General features: G+C 55.6%; 7 protein-coding genes across 7 annotated transcripts; 4 read left to right on the top strand and 3 right to left on the bottom strand.

Moving 5' to 3' along the window:
• Positions 1 to 695: 695 nt before the first annotated feature.
• CGCA056_v011996 (uncharacterized protein) lies at positions 696 to 1637 on the top strand (the record flags this gene model as incomplete). Its single annotated transcript, XM_037327240.1, has 1 exon — positions 696 to 1637. One exon carries the CDS (start codon positions 696 to 698, stop codon positions 1635 to 1637), a length of 942 nt encoding a protein of 313 aa, XP_037174696.1.
• A 1159-nt stretch (positions 1638 to 2796) lies between these two features.
• CGCA056_v011995 (uncharacterized protein) lies at positions 2797 to 3714 on the top strand (the record flags this gene model as incomplete). Its single annotated transcript, XM_037327239.1, has 1 exon — positions 2797 to 3714. One exon carries the CDS (start codon positions 2797 to 2799, stop codon positions 3712 to 3714), a length of 918 nt encoding a protein of 305 aa, XP_037174697.1.
• A 2429-nt stretch (positions 3715 to 6143) lies between these two features.
• Positions 6144 to 7613, top strand: NUP53 (Nucleoporin NUP53; the record flags this gene model as incomplete). The annotated part of the gene is made up of 2 exons (XM_037327238.1): positions 6144 to 6235; positions 6314 to 7613. 2 exons carry the CDS (start codon positions 6144 to 6146, stop codon positions 7611 to 7613), a joined length of 1392 nt encoding a protein of 463 aa, XP_037173923.1.
• A 444-nt stretch (positions 7614 to 8057) lies between these two features.
• Positions 8058 to 9524, bottom strand: IVY1 (the record flags this gene model as incomplete). Its single annotated transcript, XM_037327237.1, has 1 exon — positions 8058 to 9524. The coding sequence occupies one exon, from the start codon at positions 9522 to 9524 to the stop codon at positions 8058 to 8060; it is 1467 nt and encodes a 488-aa protein (XP_037173930.1).
• A 4077-nt stretch (positions 9525 to 13601) lies between these two features.
• On the bottom strand, positions 13602 to 14832 carry CGCA056_v011992 (Acyl-protein thioesterase 1; the record flags this gene model as incomplete). Its single annotated transcript, XM_037327236.1, has 3 exons — positions 13602 to 13689; positions 13774 to 14285; positions 14467 to 14832. The coding sequence occupies 3 exons, from the start codon at positions 14830 to 14832 to the stop codon at positions 13602 to 13604; spliced, it is 966 nt and encodes a 321-aa protein (XP_037173932.1).
• Positions 14833 to 15474: 642 nt separating this feature from the next.
• Positions 15475 to 16510, top strand: DODA-1 (4,5-DOPA dioxygenase extradiol; the record flags this gene model as incomplete). Its single annotated transcript, XM_037327235.1, has 2 exons — positions 15475 to 15669; positions 15728 to 16510. The coding sequence occupies 2 exons, from the start codon at positions 15475 to 15477 to the stop codon at positions 16508 to 16510; spliced, it is 978 nt and encodes a 325-aa protein (XP_037174699.1).
• A 264-nt stretch (positions 16511 to 16774) lies between these two features.
• On the bottom strand, positions 16775 to 19828 carry CGCA056_v011990 (uncharacterized protein; the record flags this gene model as incomplete). Its single annotated transcript, XM_037327234.1, has 1 exon — positions 16775 to 19828. The coding sequence occupies one exon, from the start codon at positions 19826 to 19828 to the stop codon at positions 16775 to 16777; it is 3054 nt and encodes a 1017-aa protein (XP_037173934.1).
• Positions 19829 to 20812: the final 984 nt, after the last annotated feature.

Genomic DNA, 20812 nt, shown 5'->3' with positions numbered 1-20812 from the left:
GCGGGAATGCTTCGGAGTAAGTGACAAACCTATGTACCCAATCACAGTGCTTGAAACACCCCTGCATGTGCATCCTCAGAACCAGGCCTAGTTTGTTCGACCGGCAAGCCTGTTCTATCTTGTGCGTTGGTCCTACATATATGTGGAAGACCGTGAGAAAGGGGCTTTAAGGCTATGAGAGACGGTAGAGTGGATGATACAAACGCTCATTAGGAGGGGCACGGGTGCCACAAGTTCCACATGCGACGACATTGCACCTGCACTGGCGGATCGTATCAGATGTGCACGCATGTCTGAGGCAATAATCGGCTAGGACTATTGAAAATCAAATGTAAAGATATCTTTTTGGTGAAACAAAGACCACTTCTGTTGGATTACCAAAGTCCGCGTCTTACATCTCCAACTCCGCCTTCCCGGTGGGACAAATCTAGCGGAGCGCCGCTTGCATTTGTAATCGTCATTCAGACTAATCCAATAGTCATTTTCCGCATAACGTTATGCGACTAGTTTTCAGAGCTGAGGCCACCATAAACTGCATGATTTAGGGCGGTATCGACAGAAACTTTTCAGGTCCTGGTTAGGATAAAACCGGGCACGCCGCACGACTTGATTGACGCGATCAACCCGCCCAATAGAACGTGTACCAGTCGTGTATTACTAGCCACACTCTTCCTTCTACTGAATTATTTCACACCATGGAACCGACAATTCTTGTCGTTGGCGCCACCGGCAATACTGGCCGCGGTGTCGTCGAGACACTGTCAGAACTTCTCGAAACCAACAACACCTTCTCCGGTCACAGAGTTCTTGCACTCACTCGGTCGCTCAGCGGAACTGTCGCGCAGAAGCTCAATCAATTGCCGAATGTCGAAGTGCTCGAAAAGCACTGGGTGGACATCACCGCGGATTGGCTGCGCCAACACAACGTTGTGAGGGCCTTCATTGCCGCTCACAACGAGCCCAATCAATTCTCCGAAGAGTCAACCTTCCACGTCGCTGCTCTCAATGCAGGGGTTGAATACGTGGTGCGAATCTCGACAACTGCCGCAAACGTACGGCCGGACTGCCCTGCGTACTACCCAAGAACCCACTGGGCTATTGAGTCCATGTTGAGCTCGCCTGAGTTTCAACGTCTTCAGTGGACCTCGCTGCAGCCGAACATCTTCTCCCCCCTTTATCTCTACCCTGCGGCGGAGCTGGTCAAGTCATTCCGCAAGACGGGGAAACAGCACACGCTGAAGTTGATTGCTTCTGAAGGCGCTGCGGTCGGGATCATCGATCCCTTCGAGGTTGGGTGTCTGGCGGCTCACCTCCTGACTGCCGAGGATGTAAAGCAGCATGACAGAGCTAAATACGTTCTGAACGGACCTGAAGACGTTACCGGACGTCAAATTGTTGAGATGGTTGAGCAGTCACTTGGAACGAAGGTCGAGGATGTTCAATTCAAGGACGTGTCCTTTGTGGAAGACATGGTAGCTCAATCTCAGCAGTCAAAGAGCGTCATTCGGTCGATCAACTACGCTCTAGAGACGGCTTGGGAAGGAAAATGCAGCACCTCCACAACAAGCCGAGAAATATTCGACATCTATACTCCCAAGGTAACGCCGGCCGAGTCTTTCAAGAAACTGTTGGAGTAAGAGGATTGATTGCCGCCATAGCGACTTTGTTGTCTTTTCAGTCTTCAAAATAACTTGAGTTTACTCCTCTCTTTCTTGCGAACTGCCGCGTAGCATGATTATTTTACTCAAAGCCAAATGTAGGTTGTGCTGGAGAGTAGAGGAACTGGAGAAAAGTTGACCAGGAAGCAACTTAGAACCAACTTGCGATAGATAGTCGGGCTTGCGAGGTTGTCGAGGTAGTATGTAGGACTCGTTTGTAACAGAAAATCAAAAGACGATTACTTGCATTGGTATTTACCCTTCTTGACTAGCCAAGTTCTCAACTAACATTTCACCGCCTCCTGGTACTCACGCAGTTGAGTGAGCTGTTGAAAGCAATTGCTGCGATAAAACGGTTGAATTTAAGATTCAGCCCCTGCATGCTTAACTTTCTTTTTCTTCTTGATTAAGGGGTGCGACTTCCATCCACCTACTCATGAACCAACAACTGCTTGTTTTGCTGAGCTAGTCGTCTTGGCGGCCCCCAAAGCTGAAATCCAAAAGCCGTCATCTTCTCGGTTGATTTGGTCCGAGGCAGTGCAGGTCACGACCAAGGTCCCTTTGGCCGGCAACAACGATTTTATGGAGTATCCGGGATGCCACCGACCGGAGGGAGCGTCTGCCTTGAGGAATTTACGAAAGTCCAAATTCATGAATTACCCCTGAATCGATCGTTCGCTTAAATTCTGGAGATCGATATCACCACCTCTTTGTTCTCATTGTTTGCTGCGGTACACCCCTGCACATGCATCCTGCGGCGGATTCGCTTACCAGGACTTTATCAACTTGGTTCTTGCTTCTTCCTTCTAGGCAGAGAAAGCTAGCAAAGATGCGTGTGGAGCCCTCAGCCGACACCTTTAATCTCACCAAAGTTCGCACTTTCCGCCTCCCAACCGACGATTTAAGCGTTCTCGTGGCGATGACGAGACTGCTCGTGATTGGACAACATACGGTGACTTGCGAGAACCGATGACTGTGGAGGGGCCGCGCCAGTCCCGCGTGGCGGTCAGCGGGCGTTCAATATCAGGATGGGAATATGCTATATAAGTCGAAACCTCGTCCTCATGCCAGTCAATCGATCTCATAGGACCAGTCCAGTTGCATTTTCCCATCTTTTCAACTGCCAAACTCATCAGAAATGCGGTCTCTTTCCATTGCTGCCTTCGCCACTTTGGCCGCTGCGCAAAGCACTCCGTGGCCTTCCTTCGGCAACTGGACCGAAACAGCTGGTGGCTACGACTTCACCTTGTCTGGTCCCGCAAAGCTTGGCACCAAGGCCGAATTCGAGCTGGACAGATGCCACTACGTCTGGAACTTGCTCAACGAGCGCACGAACTGCGACGAAACGGCCCCAAGTGATGCTACCGAGTGTATGGACCAACTCTTCCAACGCAAGACTGAAATCGGCGACCAGGGATTCCTCGACATGTTCGAGAGGGAGATCATCGAAGCCAGGCAGTTCTGGTACGAGGTGAACGACAAGTCTGAGCTGGACAAGCCAGAGACCTGGAAGGCCGTCGAAGCGCGCGCAGTCGTGTCCTTGCCCAATGTCACTGCCTGGGCCTTCTCGGCGTGGTCGTCTTCGCCCAGAGCCGACGCGGCGAACAACAGGGAGAACGCGGAGCACTACTTTAAACACTCGGATTTCACCGCAGGCAGCGGCGTCTCGCGCATTCTCGAGGGATGGGGCGGCACGATCACCAACTTTACGATTCCCAACTACAGCGCTGCGTTGTGTGCGGACAGGGCCATGGTTCGGCCGCTGCCGGAGTTTTTGATCAAGGCCTGCGGCGACAAGAATCTGGTTGATGGCAAGGATACCAACTTTGGCGTGCTCAATATCGCGGCGCGCGATGTTGATGGTGCCTCGTTTGGACAGTCCGGGAAGAAGGGCATCGACATCTACGCGTCCATTTGGTATGGGGGCGCCATTTCTGAGGAGCACCTTGAGGCGGAGCGGCAGCATGTGATCATTGAGATTGTCAACATGAGCTTGAAGGCGCAGCAGGATATCGAGACTGGCACGTTCACGGTTCCTGCGCCTCCGACATCGTAAGATATTGGACTGCACGAAATTTGATGTTAGAGTCGGGGGATGTCGACTATTCAGTTTGCGAGTCGAACATCAGCCGTTCATCCGGTGAATCCACTTCTGCATGTACAAAGCTTTGACTAGACGGCCTCTTTGTGTAGATAGGTCTTTTACGAGTGTACATAATAGGATTGTTTGCTTCGAAAACACAATGCCCTTGTATGTGTGATCGGGATTTTGCCGCGGCACTTGGCCTCGGGGATGAGATCCTGCAGGAACGTCATTTGTTCTTTTACGTTCTTGGAGTTGACAATTTGGCCTGGATGTTTGAGTATCAGTTCTCATTCGTCAAGATGCGAAGGCGAGATGTCCAAATAAGGAAAGTTGCCGGGGCGGCCGGGGTGTCTGCCCTGGGGCCATTATCCTTGGCATTATAACTCGGGCGGAGCATGTAGAATATCCACGCAAGCTGACAATGATCGATCATGTCATCATCCAGGCATCAGTGGAAGTTTTCAATTACAGTCGATTTGAGGCTCTTGTCCGCGGTCAGCACTAGCCCTGAAAGGCTCATCTGGCGACTTTGTAGGCATCCAACACAGCAGGTCCACCTGCAAGATTCACGATACTTCAACCTAGCGAGGCTTGAGCACTAACAAACGCAGTCTCTTTCTCTTGGGCTTTCATTTCACACAACCTCCCGTTTTCTTGGACTTTTTAACACCACTATAACTTGGAATCAAGTGTATGTGCGACGTTGCTATGGGCCGGGATTAAACCCCGCACTTGCCTTGACTCCGTGTAAGTGACGGCGCTGGACGGAACTATGTCCGCACGGAGGCTTTCGGCTTTTGCGCGGAATTACAACCTGCCAAAACGGGATGGAATGAAAGTCAATTATCTCATTGACTTGATAGTCCAAGTCAAATAGTCAATCGATTGAGGATTAACTTATCATCAAAACATCGCCGCTTCTTGAAGGTGCATAACTTCATTAGCACACCAATCCGGCTCGTTTGAGACTCCAGATCCAACGAAGTTCAATCAAGACGAAATTTCAAGCGATCCCCGCCTTTTCAGGAAATGTCGACCAAATACAATAAGCTCGCTGGGAAGCATGTCTTGGTTATCGGAGGCTCGACCGGCATCGGCTTCGGCGTTGCAGAGGCCGTTCTCTCGGCCGGCGCCAGCGTGACAATCTCCTCCTCTTCGAGCAGCAAACTCTCCAAAGCCGTTGCAAGCCTCCAAGCCACGGTGCCATCTTCCTCATCGAGCCCGAAGATCCAGAGTTTCACAGCAGACCTCTCAGGGCCTGATACCGAAGAAAGGCTCGAGGCCGTGTTCAAACAAGCAGGGCCTATAAACCATGTCATCTTCACAGCCGCCGACTCGCTCTCTCTGATGATGCTACAAGATCTTACTCCCGACAAGATCCTGGCCGCGTGCCAGATGCGCCTCGTCGCTCCCCTGATGGCAATCAAAGTCGCGGCGCGGTACCTTCCGAAGAGCAACGAGTCGTCGTTCATCATTACCAGCGGTAGTGCGGCACAAAAGTCTACACCCGGCTGGTCTGTCGTGTCATATTTTACGGCGGGCTTACAGGGGATGGTGAAGCAGCTGGCAGTGGAGCTGAAGCCTTTGAGGGTCAATGCTGTTGCTCCGGGCCATGTTGATACTGAGCTATGGGATCATATGAGTGCGGAGGAGAAGCAGGGAATGGTCAAAGGCGTTGAAGGAACTGTGCCGACGGGTCAGTTTGGGAGGGTTGAGGATGTTGTTGAGGCGTATCTCTGGTTGCTGAAGGATCGAAATGCGACCGGTACCGTTGCTGCTACTGATGGTGGCTCTATGGTTGTCTAGGACACCGAGCCTTCGACACTATGCCACCATAGGAAAGATGCAACGTCTTCCGAACGTCCAATTTATTTACTGGCATGCGATTTGTCGTACCAACAGTGTTTCCTTCAGATTGACAAAGTGACATGGACAAGACTGAGGAATTGAAGGATTGAATTCGCAACGCTCTGACTGGTGGCTTCAAACGTCAAAGTGGATCGCCGGGACAGCTGTCAGTGCACGGCCCTTAAGCCACTGGGTACTGTCGGACCCCGGAGCAGAGATATCCCGCGGTTGCTGGGTCACCCCCCGGTCGGCTACTTTTCGCATGGGAAAATCATCGCCAGCTGCAGCACGCATCGCATGTGAAGTCGACACCTCTCCCAAAGAGCTCAATCTCTTTGTGTATAACCCTTGCGGCGCCGAAGGCAACACAGCACCTCGACGAATACCCCCGACGTTCCTTTCAGGACATTCCTTCCTTTCGTGCGCGTTCTAGTGTCGATTCCTTCTGTAACGAAACACACCGAACCCATCCCGACACCGACTTCGAAGCTTCGAAGCTTGCCGCGTCCGACCCCTTCGAGGCAGCGACGCCTTTAATACCTCCGCCCGCAATGGCGCCTCTCATCCTCCACAATGTTCCCGACGAGGAACTCTACATCGGCGACGACGGCATAAAACGCCCTTACGCCATGGTCTTCCCTCAGTACGTCCCGACGCGACTTCAACCCTCGGAGGGTCCTACCGCGCAGTGACATCCAGCTAACAACTTCCTCCCGCGCAGACAAGATGGCCTCCCCGGTTCTAGAAACCGCCGCGGCGCCCCAGAGACGGGCTCCTTCGGCAAGTCCACACGTCGCTCCCGCTCCCGCACAGGGACACCTGCCCGCCGCGAGAACCCAACCGTCGCAGCCGCCGACAAGATCTTTGGCGACTGGATCTCCTCCCAAGCGAACGTCACCGCCCTCAACACAGCCGCCAACGCCGGCACCTCATCACAACAACCAGGTACAACCACCAGCTCCTCCGCCGCCGTCGGCACCCAACGCAAAACCTCAGGCCTCTCACAAGCGCCCCTCCTAGCCTCCGAAGAAGCTCCCGCCGCCGCCGCAACCGGCCCCCGCCTCGCCCGCCGCGAGCCTACCGAAGTCATCCTGCGCGGCTACCGCTCCCCCTCCCAGCAGTACGCCGCCCTCGCCCACTACGAGCAGCTCGCCGGCCTCATCTGCGAAGACTACCCCCGCGAGCCCCCCCTCGAGCAGCGCCGCTACAAGTCAGAGCTCCGCGACCCGGCCTTCACCCGCCGCCGCGTCCTCACCCCCGAGGAACGCGCAAAGGTCAACCGCGCCGACGGCGGCGAGCACTGGGTCAAGGTCACCTTCGAGTCCGCAGACGCCGCGGACGCCGCGTGCTACGCCAGCCCCCAGCGCGTCAACGGCTACCTCGTCTACGCGGAACCCTACAGCGGCTTCCCCCCGGTCCGCGACGAGCCCATCCCCGACGTCGACTCTCTCGTGCCCGCTCACGACGACCTGCACCGCTCCCAGTCCGTACCCGCAGGCGCGTTCGGCAGCCATGCCACACCTCGCAAGCGTCTCCAGAAGCCGAGCAACCCCTTCGCCGCGAACGCCCGCACCTTGTCCGATCTCTCCCCGCCCACGTCCCTCACCTCTTCCAACACGATGGACACGGCGACAATGTCAAACATGTCCTCCGCCACCGTGACCATGACCGACGCCCCACCCCTCGAGCCCTCCTCGTCCACGTCCCAGTCCACCGCAGTCCTGCAGATGACGACCGAAGACAGCCTCTACTGCCGCCGCATCCCCACCGCCCGGCGCGCGAGGCTGCTGCCCGCCGAGCAGGCCCTGCTCCCGCAGCAGAGCTACGCCCAGCGCCTGGTCAACGCCGTGCCCTTCCTCAAGTGGTTCAGCGGCTCCATGATCGGCAACGAGGTCCCGCGCACCGACACGGGCGAGTTCGACTGGAACCGCGCCAGCCTGTACTGGAAGGTCATCTGCTGGCTCGACGCGACGTTTGGGCTGTTTGGCGGCGAGATCCTGACCGCCGACAAGGACGACTAGATGTTTTCCGTTTCTTGAGATTAGGAGCCTTTGGGAGGTTTTACGTCACGGGCAGGGGATGGAGGGGAGGCGTTTGGAGGAAAAGTTTCATTTAGCATCATGAATACCACGCACTACTGGTTCTCCTTTTTTACTACTACAACCATACTAGACCGACGGATGATAAGATTGGAGAAGCTGCGTGCAGTCTTTTGGAGCAGGGACAACAAACAATACCGAACTCGCGCAGAGAGAGGAATAAAAGGGATCAAGGTTCTGTATGACCAGTTGTAAGACTATGCCGCGCCGAGGAGGGGCGTCCCTCGATTTTTCTTCTTTCCATAGACGCCTCTAAATGGGTATAACAAGAAATAATTCATGACTTTGGGCCGCCGTCGAACACAAACAAACACACAAAAAGACTCCTTCAAATCGAAACATCAGTCTGCTAGGCGTCTTCCTCATTCAGTCTTCCTCATTCACACTCCACCGCCTCTCCCGCCGCCCCCTCTCCTCCGACCCCCCGTTGACCGACGACTCCACCACCGAGCTCCCGTCGGTGCTCTGCCCCCACGGCGTCTGCCCGTGCTGCTGCTCCTCGTCCTCCTCCTTCAGGATGCTGTACCGCCGCTGCTCCACAGCCCGCTCGTCGACCTGCGACGACTCCTCGCTCAGCCCGACGCCCAGGCTGTCGAACGTCACGTCCGTCGCGTGCCGCCGGATCGGCTGCGGCGAGAAGGGCCGCACGCCCCGCGACCGGTTGAACGTCGTGTCCGAGAAGATGCTGTCCGCGTCGTTGTCGTCGCCGAGCCCGGGCGAGGCTACCGCCGCGCCGAGGCTCTGGTACCGGTCCGAGTCGCTCAGCAGGCTGTCGCCCCGCGCGTGGCCGCCGCCCTGCCGCGTGACGTCCGAGGCGGCGTCCGCGAGGATGCTCTTGGGCGGGAGGATGCTGAACAGCTTCGCCGTCTCCGCGGACCCGCCGCCGCTGATGCTTGCGTGGTGCAGATCCGCCGCCTCGTCGCTCGCGAACAGATCGGCGCCCTTCTCGAGTAACTCATCCAGCCCGCCGCCGCTCCACCCCTTCCGGGCGAGGCTCTCGAATATGTCGACTTCCGCGCGGACGAGGCTGCACGAGGCATCGAGGATGCGGCCGCTGGTGTCCTGGCTCTCGCGGAGCAGCGTGCGCGCGTGGTCGCCGTGCAGCGCGGTCAGGCCGTCGAGCTTGGTGGTCAGCTCGACGAGGTGGGCGCGGAACTTGCCGACGTCGCGGCGGCGCTGCTTGTGCAGCTTCAGCCCGTCCTTCTCGAGCTTCTGGATCTCGCGCGAGCGCGCCTGGACCTCGCGCACGTAGACCTCCTCCTCGTCGTCGACGCGCTGGCGCCACTTGTCGAGCTCGTGGAGGAGGGGCACCTCGAAGTCGCGGTAGACGGTCTCGGAGAGGATCTGCTGGTGGTTCGCGACGAGGTGGTGGACGCCCGAGGCGGAGAGGAGGAGGTCGGCGGTGCAGGCGGTGCTGGGGCCGGCGCCGGGGAAGCTGGAGGAGAGGAGGGCGGCGCCGCCGTTGGGGTGGGTGCTCGCGGAGAGGGACTCGGCGCGGGCCTCCTTGAGGCGCGCGCAGGACTCGAGGGCGGAGCCGAAGGCGGAGGCGGCGGTGGAGAGGGTGGCGAGGGCCTGGCGGTAGGCCTTTGCGGTCTGGAGGAGGTCGGTGTAGGCGGTCTGGGACTGCTCGAGGTCGGCCTTTGTGAGGATGGCGTGGACGGGGCGCGGGGGCGGCGGGAGCGGGAGGTTGAAGGAGGAGAGGGGGTTCGCGGTGGAGGCGAGGGAGTAGACGGGGGAGCCCGGGATCGGGGGCAGCTGGGAGGGCGTCGGGGTCGCGGGGCGGGTGTCGGAGGAGCCGTTGGCGGCGGCGGGTGTAGGTGGTGAGGTTGCCATTTGTGTGAGGTTTCGGTTTTCGTTTGGAGAAGGTTCTTGCTGATCCCTCCGGAAGGGCGGAGGGGGAGGATGTGGAATGGAGCTGTGTTGAGGCTATTTCGGGATGCTGTTTATTGTGGCAACCAACGCTGCGGGGGTTCGCGGGCTGCGTTGCTGCGGCGGGAGCTCGGGGTTTTGTTTCGTTTGTTTGGCTAGCTTATCGCGCTGAGCCGGGCAGTCTCATCGTCAGGTCGTGATGTAGGACAGGGAGGACGAAGGAACGGGAACCTGTCAAAGGTTGAGGTCTCTAGGAGGAGGAGGAGGAGGGAGGGAAGGGGAAAGAAGAATAAGGAATATTTTAGGTGCTCTAAAAAAAAAAAAAAAAGATGAAATTGCTGAAGATGGTTCTGCAAGATGCTGCAAAGCTTCCTTGGAAAGGCGATTGCGGTTGGCGCATGTGGGCCGCGCCATAGGTGGTCACCACCATGGTGCAGGTAACAGCACACACGCACAGCAGCCCAAAGGTACTTCACAAGTGTTGGAGGCCCTTGTGATTCGAGGGGGCAACTGCTGACCGCCGCACCCTGCCCACTGGGCCGCTGGGACGCAGCAAGGTGGTGTCCGGCCGTTACCCGGATAGGCCCTGTGCTTGCGTGCTGCGGCGCCACCTCGCGGACGCTGCAGCTGCGATAAGACCCCTGGCTGGAACCACTTTGGGCTTTCGTTAGCGTCATGGGCCGTTTGAACGGTGTGTCTTGCAGGACATGGACTTAGGTAGGCTGGTGGTTGTCAGGGAGTTGTTGGAGAAGATGACTGAGTTGTTTTTGTGATTGGATCTCTGAGACAAACTGAGGATGTGTGGTTTTGAGAGACTGAAGGCAGTTGTTAGCTTGAATCGGGACATTACTAAGTTGTATTTTCGGCTATATGGGGCCGTAAGTTGGTCTCAACCACGGAGGTGAACCCGAGCCCGGCTGGACGAACAACACATGCAGCCGCCAAGATGAGTGTGGTGGGTCTAAAAGGAAGTCCGGAACCCGCAGAATACGCCTCACTTTATTTTTGCACCAGCCGAGTTTCCGATGCTGACTCGACGACGTTCTTACGCCAAGTTGGTGAGCAAAATGAAGCCCTTCGTTATTCCTTGCCCTGAGGCCAACAACATGAAAATTCTGAGACAAAGTTTACGAAAGCTTGGCTGCGGAAGTACGTTCTGTTGTTGACACTTCACATCAAAACAGCGCCATGTCTTTAAACCCGAAATGTTCTAGCATGGGATTGTCTTGTCTTGAACCGGACACCAGACTCTTATGACTGCGGTTGACACCAGATGGCTATAAGTTTCACAACTCAAATACTCAACTTGAAAACAGTAGCCAAAGACTTGTAAGTCCTCGGTGAACAGTACAAATCGATTAATTCGAAATCAGCGGTTTGGCTGAGTGTCTGATAGTCGTCAATCCACTCGTTTCGTCGTCATAGAAAGAAAACTGCACTTGAAGCTTAAGTGGGGTGATGAATTGCATATACTACTTTTACTTGATAGCAGGATTGTAAACATAGAATGCAAAATATTGACAAGCAAACATACGAGGCTTCAAATATTTTAGACTTCTTTCTCACTGACATACCCTGCTACCCGCCAACGAGTTTTGAGTTGAAAGCCACTTTATTACTTCGCTTGCTATGCTACTACCACTGTACAACGTAATGGTGGGTGGCATCAAGCAGGCTGAGCTGGAAATCACAGCTCCTAGAGTCAACTAGACGTTATCCAAATGCAAGTCGGCGTCAAGATACACCGTGGCTGCTTACGGTGCTTCTTGGACTAGGTGGTCAAGTGATAGGCCATTCAGCTCTTGGCAGGCATTGCGAACCAATGACCCCTCGGTCATAGCGAGTTTTCCCACGGCATTTTTACATGCATGCAGACTCCTACCACAGGATTGGTTACTCGTCATCTGGCGAGCCTTCAACAATTATGTTGACGCCTTTTGAAGTGCGTATCAGGGCGACAGCCTTTTAACACAGCGCAGACCACCAATACATTATAAATAGGCACACACGCTCATCTTTTGCTTTCCTATCTGTCCCTGAAGCCAGCTGTAGTATTGAATGGAGAGTAACACACATGATTAACTTCTAAGTTCCCTTCAGTAGTCTTTCACACCTTCTCTTCCAACGGCAGCAGCATGGCTTCGCATGTCATGCCCATCGGGTGCTACAACCCTGGCCTCTATTTAGACAAGCAGCCTTGCTGCTACCCAGACGATCAGACACACTACGCTTGCCCGCCCTTCATTGGCTCTAATATCAGCCGACTGATATTTGTCAAGGCGTGCCCGAGCGGGAACTGCCTGTCGGATTGTAAGAACCTCACGAGGCTTTTTGCTGAAATCGAATCCGACTCCAAAGACTTCGTCAACTTCTACAGCGTTCAAAGGTACATGGCTTGCGCGGCGGTCCCTGCCATCGCAGGAAACGAATTGAACGGCTTCCATCTCTCAGACCTCACTGCACAGTTTATCCCGCCTGGAGATGCAACTGATGAAACCCTAAGGGATGTTACGGGTGCCTTGACAGAATGTCTCGCGCAAACCTGCCAGGCTGCAAGAAACAAGACGTTTTGCTACGATCAGTTCTGTTCGCCCACACGACTTTTGATCAGCAGCACGCTGCCCAACCAGACGGCTATCAACCAATGCCTCTTCACACTATGTAATAGCGGCTTCGACTCAAGGCCCTACGCGGATTCCGATATCATAGGTATTGGGGTAATTGGAAACCATTTCATCAAGCAGATTGACGTATTGCTCACACAATATTCACTAACAGGTCTTCTCATCGTACCTACTCCAGCTGATTCTCGTCACTATCCTTTGGCTAGGCCTAGCTATGAGAGCTGTCCAAAGCCGGGGGAAACCTGTGGCCAAACCAATGCCAGTGGCCGCTGATAAAGACAGAGAGCCATCCACGGCCGGCTGGGTTTGTTTTCTTCTTGAGATCCACAAGGCTCAGTGCTATTTTGCCGGCGCGCTAGTAATTGCCATCCCCGCCTCCAATATCGTCGATGCCAACGTCGCCATGGTATTTCTCTTCCTACCTCTCAGCATGAATGGTATTGTCCCGGTCGCCTTCGCCTATGTAATGCTTGCTCGCGAGCGTTTACACACATCTGGAATAACCCTTCTCACCGTTGCTGTTTACGGCCTCTCCACCGTCGCTTCTGGCATTCTTTACGGCAGACTGAGGCTCCTTGTCCCATATGACCTGGATTACAGCACCTTTGCTACATATATATACCAGCTCTCGGCCATCGAGTCTTGCGGTGGTCTTTCTGCTTTGACGGCTTGTCCGAATATACGATTGCATGGAAAAGAAGAACTGAAAGATGCAGTCAAACGCCTTAGGATTATGTCTCCGTTAGTGTGGTGTATTTCGACTTTTGCGCTTCTTGGCGTGCTGGTTCTCGAAGCCTGGTCTCACATGTGCAAAAGTCGATCTTCTACTTCGCGCTGGACTGGATGGCCAACAAAAACATACATCAAATTCCGGATGCCTAAGCTTTCTTCGCTAGGCTCTATTCTATTTTGGCTGACAACGTTAGCTCTTGTCGGCTGCGTTGTGTCCCATATGTCTCTATTGACAATCGCTCTGTCTGCGCGGACTTTTGATGTTGGAGATTGGGGGTTCGGGCAGGTTGTGGCTGTCACGGTATGGATACCGCCGGTACTTGAGTATCTGTACTCCCTATTGAGTATGATCCCCGATTCTCGGACGGCGGATAGTGATTGCTCGTCTATACTTTAGTTTCACTAACTGCTTGCAGGGGAGCGAGTGATGCATGCACGGAAGAAAAGATCTGATGCAAACAGAGTCGACGAATATGCTGAAGAGCACCCTTTGCTGCCGATGCCTCGGGGACTGGGCAAGGCTAGAACGTATCCGGGAGGTGCAAGAAGGAGGCTATCTTGAATATGAATCTTTCTTTAGGATAACTCGTGAGCGATAAACGTAGCTCTATCGTGTCTTTCTAGCCATTCGGCGACGTCTCCCGTCTTGGGATGTAGCAACGTATTTCATCAAACCTCTTTCCATCTACTTCTTCTCAGTAGGCGGCAACTGCTTCAACAGAAACGCCTCGACATCATCCAGCTCCTCCAAGCAAGCAGAATGACCCATACCCCTATCAATCTCAACGTCAGCATACACAAAATCCCAAGGCAATAACCCATCAACCAAACCAAAACAGGGCACGAGTAGTACTCACGGGTAAAGCGTCCTCGACACATCATACCCCAACTTCTTCAACGCCTCCATACTCAGCGCTCCCAGCTCCGGCCTCACCAGCGGATCCGCATCTCCATGGCCCATGAAGATCGGCGTCGCCTGGTTGGGCTTGTCGGCCGGCACCAGCGACGCGAAGCGCTCGCTCAGCAGCAGCCAGCACGACAGGCCCACGATGCCGGCGACCTTATGCGTGCCCGTGAGGCCCGAGAAGATGGCCATGGCGCCGCCCTGGCTGAAGCCGCCGAGGACGATGCGGTCCGCCGGGATGCCGGCGTCGACCTCGGCCTGGACGAGGCTGTGGAAGTACTCGTTGGACGCGAGGATGCCCGGCGCGTCCTCGTTCTCGCGCAGCGACTCGACGGTGCCGTCGAGCTTTTTCTGCAGGATGGCCGCGGTGGTTAGGGGGGACGGACCGGGGGGGATGCGGTGGCGGTCTAGGATGGAGGCGCGACTTACAATGTCGAACCAGCCGGGCATGCGCATGCCGAAGTTCTGAGGCGAGGGTTCTTGTCAGCGGGTTTGATCATATTTCATTTCCCCCGCAAATGTCTCCCATCAATGTCTTCCAGTACCTCTCATTTCTCATGCCGCATGACGAATGTGATGAGACGAGATGAGATGCGATGAGATGGAAATGAGACGGACAACGGGGATGGAGAGGGGCGCAACTCACACAGGTGATGGGGATCTGCGGCGCGTGAGGCAGGACGAACTTGACCTCGTCGAGCCTCTGCCTTCGCCTCCAGTTCTCGACGGCGCTCGCCCAGCCGTTGCCCGTGTCGCCGAGGCCGTGGGCGAAGATGACGGTCGCCGTGTGCTTCCCGGCGGCCGGGAACACGAGCGGGGCCGCGCGGCTGATGGACGACGACATGTCAGCTGCTACTGGTGGGGTTCCGCCAAAGAGGGAGTCTTGCGGGACGGCGGCGAGCGGGGGGTGCTGGTCGTGGTCGTGGTGTTGTTGAGGTTCGGAGACGGTGAGGTGTGCGAGGTTGGCGATGACGACGAGCGTTGTTGCGATGAGCCCGCGGAACGAGAGCATTGAGAGCAAGGGCAAACCTGGAGGTCCAAGCTGATGGGCCGGATGGGAGAGCTTGAGGTGTCCACTTTTCCTTTTTTTCTGGTGGCTCCGTTCCGATGGGTGGGGTCGCTGATTGGGAAGATCTGTGGTGTGCCGGCGCGGCGTGCAGATCTGTCTGGAACGCACTGTGGGGCTGGGGTCAGATGCGCGATACAAGATGCAGTGTCACAGGCTCATAGCGATTGCCAAATGCTTTAAGCTGTTTTCTATTTTCCATTCAGCTACACAGAACCCATGCCAAGGAATCATACTTGTCTGCAATCCGGGGAAGACGGGGGCCTTCCTCGAAATACCACCGGCACAGCGGATTTAAACTCACCGTCAGCCCACGAGCGGATCCCTTCAGCGCATTCCCGCCACTAAATCACCCCAAAACACACAGTGGACCCGGCCGCGCGCGACGAAAACCACCCCGTCCATCACCACGCCGGCCCCTCCGCCTGGCCCTCCGTCCCTCATCCGGTTCGGGTAAGGGGTCCTCACTGACGTCCGATGTGCAGCGTGTCACTCATATAACTCCCAGTTGACGAACACATCAATGAGAGACTCCTCTTCTGAATCCAGCACACACAAAGCACCGAGTCTGGATTGAACCCTCTCACCATGGTCCGTCTAAACCCAAAATTCCTCCTCTCCCTCCTCGTCGCCTTGCTCGCATGCATGTTCTCCCCAACCCTGCGCTCGTTCCTGACAGCCGTGACATCAACCCTCTCAAACCCATCTCCAATGGACTCTACCACACCATCACCACCGCCAAAAAGGCCCCGTATGCCAGTCTACTTCTTCTCCCACGGCGGCGTAAGCTCCCCCCTCCCCCTTCCCCCCCCCCTTCCCCCATCCCACTAACACCCTCCAGCCCGACGTAATGTATAACAAAGCCCACCCAGTCTACCCAACCCTCCAACACATCGGCCACGAAATAACCTCCCTCGCGCCCTCCGCAATCCTCGTCTTCTCCGCCCACTGGCAATCCCGCTCCCGCACCTCCGTAAACATCAACGCCGCACCCGGTCCCGCCCCGCTAATCTACGACTTCTCCGGCTTCCCACTGCACTACTACTCCGCTTCCTACCCCAACACCGGTTCTCCCCCGCTCGCCTCCCGCACCTGCGCCCTCCTCGCCGCCCACAACATCTCCTGCGCCCCCACCACCGACCGCGGCCTCGACCACGGCGTCTGGGCCGGCTTCCACGTCGCCTTCCACCCGGACACGAACCCCCTCGGCTGTCCCTTGGTGCAAGTCTCGCTCTTCGGCTCAGAGGACCCGGACGCGCACTACCGCCTCGGCAGGGCCGTCGCCGAGCTGCGCGACGAGGGCGTCGTCATCATCGGCGCGGGCATGTCTGTTCACAACCTGTACGACATGGGCGGCGGCCCGAAGCCGATGCCGTATTCTGTCAGCTTCGACGACGCCCTGAAAGAGGCTGTGGAGAGCAAGGTGGAGGAGAGGCAGGAGAGGATGGCGCAGGTGTGTAGGAGACCGGATGCTAGGCAGGCGCATCCTTGGATGGACCATCTTATGCCTATTCACGTTGCAGCCGGCGCCGCGGGAGACGACCTCGGGAAGCAGCTATGGACCATGCAGGAGGGCAGCTTTGCATGGGCCCAATATCGGTTTGGGTCAGTACCCAAGACGTGATGGAAGCTTTCCACATAAGCGTAGCACATCTGTATTATTATCATTGACTCGAAATAACTTCTACCACGACATAGAGCATAACACTCTTCCCAGGCACTCAGACCATTTGCTCATGTCTCAAGTAATAAGCATGCATACTCTTGTATTAGGACGTTGCCTTCCTGGTATCGTAAACCCCTGCCGTCGGTCCTCCATCTTCATTATCATAACGCTGTTGTAAACCTTCCCACCGCCGCTTGCTTGCCTCCACATTGACGCTACTAATCACAAGAATGCTCTCGAATGCTCGCTTCTAACCATGGCTTGATGTCTGTCGCTGAGAAAGTTCTCAACCATCTGCTGACTACCAAGCTTCTGAGCCCTCCAGTCATCAGAACTAGTCGTGTCTGAGGTGTCTGTGCTGTTGAAGTCGCTCGAGTCCAATAGGCGACGACCACTGCCACTTTGCCGTCTCTCTCTGGGTGAACCCTGATTGACCTGGTCACTGCCCAGCATTGGGCCGAATTGTTTCTCCACCGTCATGCCGAGCCCTGGGCTGGAGACTGACGGCTTCAGGCTCTTCCGTAGCCCAACACGCCGGACCAGCTTCATAGGCGATCGAGTCTTCGGCTTCGTCTCGGCCGACGTGAAATCAGGCATTGTGTCAGAGCTGCGCACCTTCAAAGTCGCTCTGTTGGGTGACTTGACGGGAATGTTGCTCTGGGATGAACGCGACTGAAGAAGTGGCATTGACGGAATTTCTCGGAGAGAGCTTCGGGGTGGAATCGGTGGTGGTCCGTACACACGAATATGGCCGTTTACACGGCCCTCTGAGTAAGGAATCGCATTCTCATTGCTGTAGAGTGCGGAAACCTTCGGTGGAACTGCACCCTCAGCACGGCTGGCTGATGATGCCTGGCGATTGTGGCTCATTGTACGAAGTGGTGTATGGAACTTGACAGGGCCTGCCGGTTTGTACAACTTGGGCTCATCTTCAGCGTACATCTGAGCCCCCTCGCGTACATGCCCTTTCGGCATGCTGGGCTTGGCGTATCTCACCTCCATCATCTGTCTAACAGGCGCGTGAATATCACTATTGGATGCGTTTGCCGAGAGATAGGTCTTCCATTCAACAGAGCTGGCATATGACGCGGTTCTGGCCTCAGTGTCGGTAGGCATTGTCGGTACGTATGTCAAAGGCTCACATGGCGTGTGAGACCGCGACCTTCCGTGGGAGCCAGACCTAGTGGATGTGTTTGCTGCACGCTCAGTAATGTCCGAGTAGCAACTCTTAGAATGCGTGAGCCCGTTAGTCCTGGAAGACGACTCGACACTCGGACGACGAGGACGAATAGCGCCGGGAGCAACCAACGCCGACGTTAGAAGTTCCGACGAGAGAAGCTGGGGCGACAACAGCCTCGGTGACATGGGCTGGTCAGAATAGATGCTGTCCGAATAGGCCAGACGGGGGTCATCGCCAGAGAGACTTGGATGGCGTCTCGTAGATACCAGATCCAGATTCAGCTCGGGAGGCGCAGATGACTCAGAGCTGCTCTCCTTCATTGACTTCTGCAACGCTCGACGGTAAGGACTTGTAGTCCGGAACAAGTGGCATGTCGGGCTGCCAAAGAAGGCCGAGCTTCGGGTAGATAGCGTTTTCGGAGCAGCCGAGACCTCTCTAACGGTGACAGGCAGAACCGTTTTCTCGTCACCTACTGCAGGTCCAGGATACGGGCTGTAATGTGCGCCCGTTGGAGCGGTCCTTGTGGGATAGTGGATGACGCTCCCGGATTCCGAGAAGGAGCCATCTTCCGTCGTCTCCGCAATGCCGACAGGAGGAATCTGGGTCGGCGGGCCATCCCGGAAAACGTCGTCTTCTGGCCGTACACATCTGATTGTTGGCGGGCTGTCGTCCAGAGACCTTCGTAGTTTCTTTGCCTCCTGCATCTGGAAGTCCTCGCCGCTAGCCTCTCGCATGTTCTCTTTTTGGTTGACCTCATACAGCCGATTCATTAGCGCAGAATACACCCTCTGGCTGTCGACTGCTGGAGGAGCAGGCGGACCACTCGGTTTCTCAGGAGACACGACCTCGAACTCGTAAGGACTGCGTTCGTCTATGGTTGGTCGACGAAACGATGACGATGAATAATGTGGCCCATTTTCCTTGATGACGGACAGCCTCTGTCGATCTCTTTCCCCGCCCCAAGTGCTTTGGCTGTTAAGAGTGTGCGTTCCTGAGCTTGTCCAACTTGTGACTCGAGACCTTTCATCGGACTGATCATCCGAGACTTTCCTGAGGCTTTCGATGCTCTCTATACTGCCTTGACGAGATCGAAGCTGTTGAGCGGACGATGAGGCATGGAGAGAGGGCACGCGTGATGGAACCTGGGAGATCGAACACTCGTCCAGCACTGGGTCGTCAATATCCATATAGGCGTCCTCGTCTATATCTCTGTCGCCTTCGTCGTGGCTTCCGACCCCTGCTTGTGAATCCATCTTTCCCTCTGGTTCTTGCCCGTCATTCTTGGTGAGTCCGAAGAAAGACTTTAGCCTAGTTTTGAACCCACTGGAGACTTTTCGAGCTTTCTTGCGAAGGGAGCCGTTGCGCTTCGGAACCGCAAGGTTGCCTGCTGAGGGATCTCTCATGGACTGACGAATGCCCTCCTTGTTTGAAGTGAACAACCTCGAGGTCCGGCTTTGAAGGGGTGCTTGTCCGTCTCCACCGAATTTGTTTCCGCTGCTTTCGCCTTCACTGGCATTCGTCCGAAGATTGGACCTTGTTCCCGTGGACTTCAGGAAGCTCATGGACTTTGGCGCTCTGAGACTGCGGTTTCTTTTTGGTGACTTGCTCTCCTTGATGTTCTGCATCGACTTCCGCCTGAGTGCAGGTGTGGGATTTCCTTGCTCCGGAGAATTGCTGAAGTAGTACTTAGGCGTGGGAGTCTGACCTGTTGGGGAGAACATGGATCTAGACTTGCGGAGCTTCCTGTACGAACCTGGGACCGATGCACACTCGTCTACCGGTCTGTAGGACTCGGCAGGAGGCAGAGACTCGACAAATTTGGCTGTGAATGGGTTGAAGCACGGCGATTCATCGGTCTTCTGGGCCGCTGCGCAATTTTGCTGGTTTTCGATACGACCCAGAACACTTCGGCGTCGGGGAATGCCGGTGCCATTGGCGGCATCGTTCTTGCTTGACTTGGCAAACCGGACGCTCTTCTGTCGCCGGAGTCCGTTCTCATCGCAGGTCCCGTCCAGCGTCCCCTGCTGGCTGCCAGAGTCTCCAGAGTACTCTGTGAATACCGATCGCAGTGGAGGATGGTGTGCCGTTGGGACCATGGTAGGAGCGGCCTGACACCAAGAGAGAGTAGCAGCAAGATGGGCGTCTCTATCAGCAATGGCTGGGTCGATATGTTCCAACCTCTCAAGGGCTGAGCGGAAAGAAGTTGTCGATCTGGCCGACTTGGACCTGCTCACCCCCAAGGTCGATTTATTGCTGTTGCTCCGACGCATCTGGGCCGGCTTCTGTAGGAGAAATCAGAGGCAGGGTAAGAGAAGAGTACAGTAGGTATGGAGGTGGTGAGCAGTGTAGAGAATTCAGATGAGGCTGCTGATGGTTAAGTGCGATGGTAGCTAACCAAAAGCGAACCGCGAGAGCATCGGAAGATCGAGGATGTTGTATATCGGTTCATGGAGGTTTAATGCGGGAGAAGAAGAGGCGAAGTGGCGGAGTTGTTGTAAGCCAGGCAATGCAATGCCTTGGGGGTGACGCCGTGTAGGACTGGGAAGGAACTCCATGATTGCTCTTTCCACGGGGCTGAGTGAACTCTGAGAGAAGAGACGAGAATGGAAGGACCGTTCAACCAGCGCCAGAGGCAGGAGAATGGCAGGAGGGGGCCTGATCCCTGGTTTGAGCAGGCATGAGGTGGCGCTGGCAAGCGCCAGCTGTTGTGTCATTCCTTCCCGAGATGGAACACACAGCATTCCAGTCCCAGCACGCTGTTCAACGGGCAAAACGGCAAAGTGTAAACCGACTTATCGATATGGAGGATCGATCATGTAGAAACCATGTGCTGCCATTTGTCTTCCGCAGAGTATTCCAGCCCTCTCGAAGGGGGTTGGCGGCGATCTCAGAGAGGCAGGCATGACCCATAGGCTGTCCAAGTTGACCATCACCAAGCCGAATGGGGACAACTGCCTGGCGGCTTACTCACATAGTTGAACAAAGTTTGCCAACATCATGCTCAGTTGGTTGGCTTGGCTGGGGTTACTAAGAGAGTTGGGACGAAGGGACTACACACCTGCCACATGTCATCACAGGTT

Source organism: Colletotrichum aenigma (assembly GCF_013390185.1).
Source record: "Colletotrichum aenigma strain Cg56 chromosome Unknown KSG_Cg56_contig08, whole genome shotgun sequence".
NCBI lineage: Eukaryota > Fungi > Ascomycota > Sordariomycetes > Glomerellales > Glomerellaceae > Colletotrichum > Colletotrichum aenigma.
The sequence above is the reverse complement of the archived record's forward strand: the minus strand, read 5'-3'. Positions and strand labels throughout refer to the sequence as shown.